This window comes from Chrysochloris asiatica, unplaced genomic scaffold (assembly GCF_000296735.1).
Source record: "Chrysochloris asiatica unplaced genomic scaffold, ChrAsi1.0 scaffold00125, whole genome shotgun sequence".
Lineage (NCBI taxonomy): Eukaryota > Metazoa > Chordata > Mammalia > Afrosoricida > Chrysochloridae > Chrysochloris > Chrysochloris asiatica.
The window spans coordinates 9,391,790-9,393,371 of record NW_006408643.1 but is presented as its reverse complement, the minus strand read 5'-3'; the positions used below and the strand labels follow the sequence as shown (position 1 = coordinate 9,393,371).

The following is a 1,582-nucleotide window of genomic DNA, read 5'->3' as shown; positions in this document are numbered from 1 at the left end:
TTAAAAAATATTTTAGGCTGAGCTGCAAGCCACCAATTCAGTGCTGTCTTCACTTCATCATAGGTGAGACTATTCATCCTCTAAGCACTGCATTCAGGGGACCTCACAGGTCAAAGTCCGATGGTGCCAGATTGGGACAATGGGGGGGATGCGCTAACACCTCAAAACAAGGGTTTTACGCAGTGTCAACAGTGAAGGCACAGGTGTGGGGACATGAATTGTCATGCAAGATCACAGTGCCCTTGGATAGCAGTCCTCTGCGGAAATCTGTAGTTTAGACTTCAGCTCTTCAGTGAGCATCCCATTGTAATGAACACAGTTGATTGATTAACCTTTTCCCTGACAGTATTCCAGTAGTGGCCCTGAGAGTCCCAGAACACTAGATGTCAATTTTCCGCAGACGGTTGACTGAAACTTTGTCTTGTTTCAAGTATCTGTCCAGATTTTGTTTTCAGATGTGCACATTCACAACTGCACAGTAGTAACCGTGAGAAGAAACCATTGATAAGACATCAAAACAAGGGTTTTACATAGTGTCAGCAGTGAAGGCAAGATCACAATGCTCTTGAAGAGCAGTCATCTGCGGAAATCTGTAGTTTAGACTTCATCTCTTCAGTGAGCATCTCTTTTTAACCAGTACTGTTGACTGCTTAACCTTTTTCCTGGTAATGTTCCAATACTGGCCCGGAGAGTCCCAGAGAACTGTAAATACCATTTTTACAGCCGATGGTTGACTATTAAACTATTTCTTGGTCGACAATTTAGGATGTTTCTGTTCCACACTCCGCTGTGTACTCTTAGGTTCATAGTGAGGAATCTGTGTCTCATAACCAGTAAAGATATTTTTAAAGATTATTTTACTTTCAAATAACAGTCCAGATTTTGTTTTTGGATGTCCACGTTCACAACTGCACAGTACTAACTTCTGGGAGCGGTTGAGGGTGGAGAACAGCTTCGATTTCCCGCTTGACACAGTTCCGGAAAATAGTGGAGTGGTCTTACAAAACAGAGAGCTCTCAGAAGTTGCTTTCTACCTTTTCTTTAGAGTAATCCTAAATTTATTTATAAAAATATATAATTTGGCAATATTCACAGCCTTTCACTATGAATTTTACAAACCTTAGGAAAAACTAGCTTAGCAGCAATTGCTTTCAGCCTTGGTGGATTGAAAACAAAGAGAAATTGTATAAATTACTCCCTTTCCTTAGAAAACTTAAGTAACTGCATTTGTGGGGCCACAAAAGCAGATAGTATTTAGAGTCAAGCTGACCTACCCCCATAAACCTCACCACATCCAGTCACTAGCTAGAATTCACAAACCCCTACATACAAGCACCTGCGTAAACAAGCAGAAAATAATGAACTTAAGTGAAAGATAGTTTTGATTTAATAATCTATACTTCCTGTAGCAATTAGCCAGGTTGGGCTTTTTGCCATATAACTTCCAAGCAATTTAATGAATACTTTAGAAAAATAAATAAGTAGATGTTAGTTGTACCTTTATTATAAAAATAATAATACATTATGTAGGATGTTGTTGTTGTTGTCAGGTGCCATCGAGTCGGAACCGACTCATAGCGAC

General features: G+C 39.6%; 1 protein-coding gene across 1 annotated transcript in view; it reads left to right on the top strand.

Moving 5' to 3' along the window:
• LOC102816903 (zinc finger protein 43-like) overlaps positions 1 to 412 on the top strand; it is a 24,354-nt gene extending 23,942 nt beyond the window's left edge. The window contains exon 3 of the mRNA XM_006869083.1: positions 347 to 412. Within this exon, the coding sequence (XP_006869145.1) occupies positions 347 to 412 (66 nt within the window). The remainder of the gene's footprint in view (positions 1 to 346) is intronic.
• Positions 413 to 1,582: the final 1,170 nt, after the last annotated feature.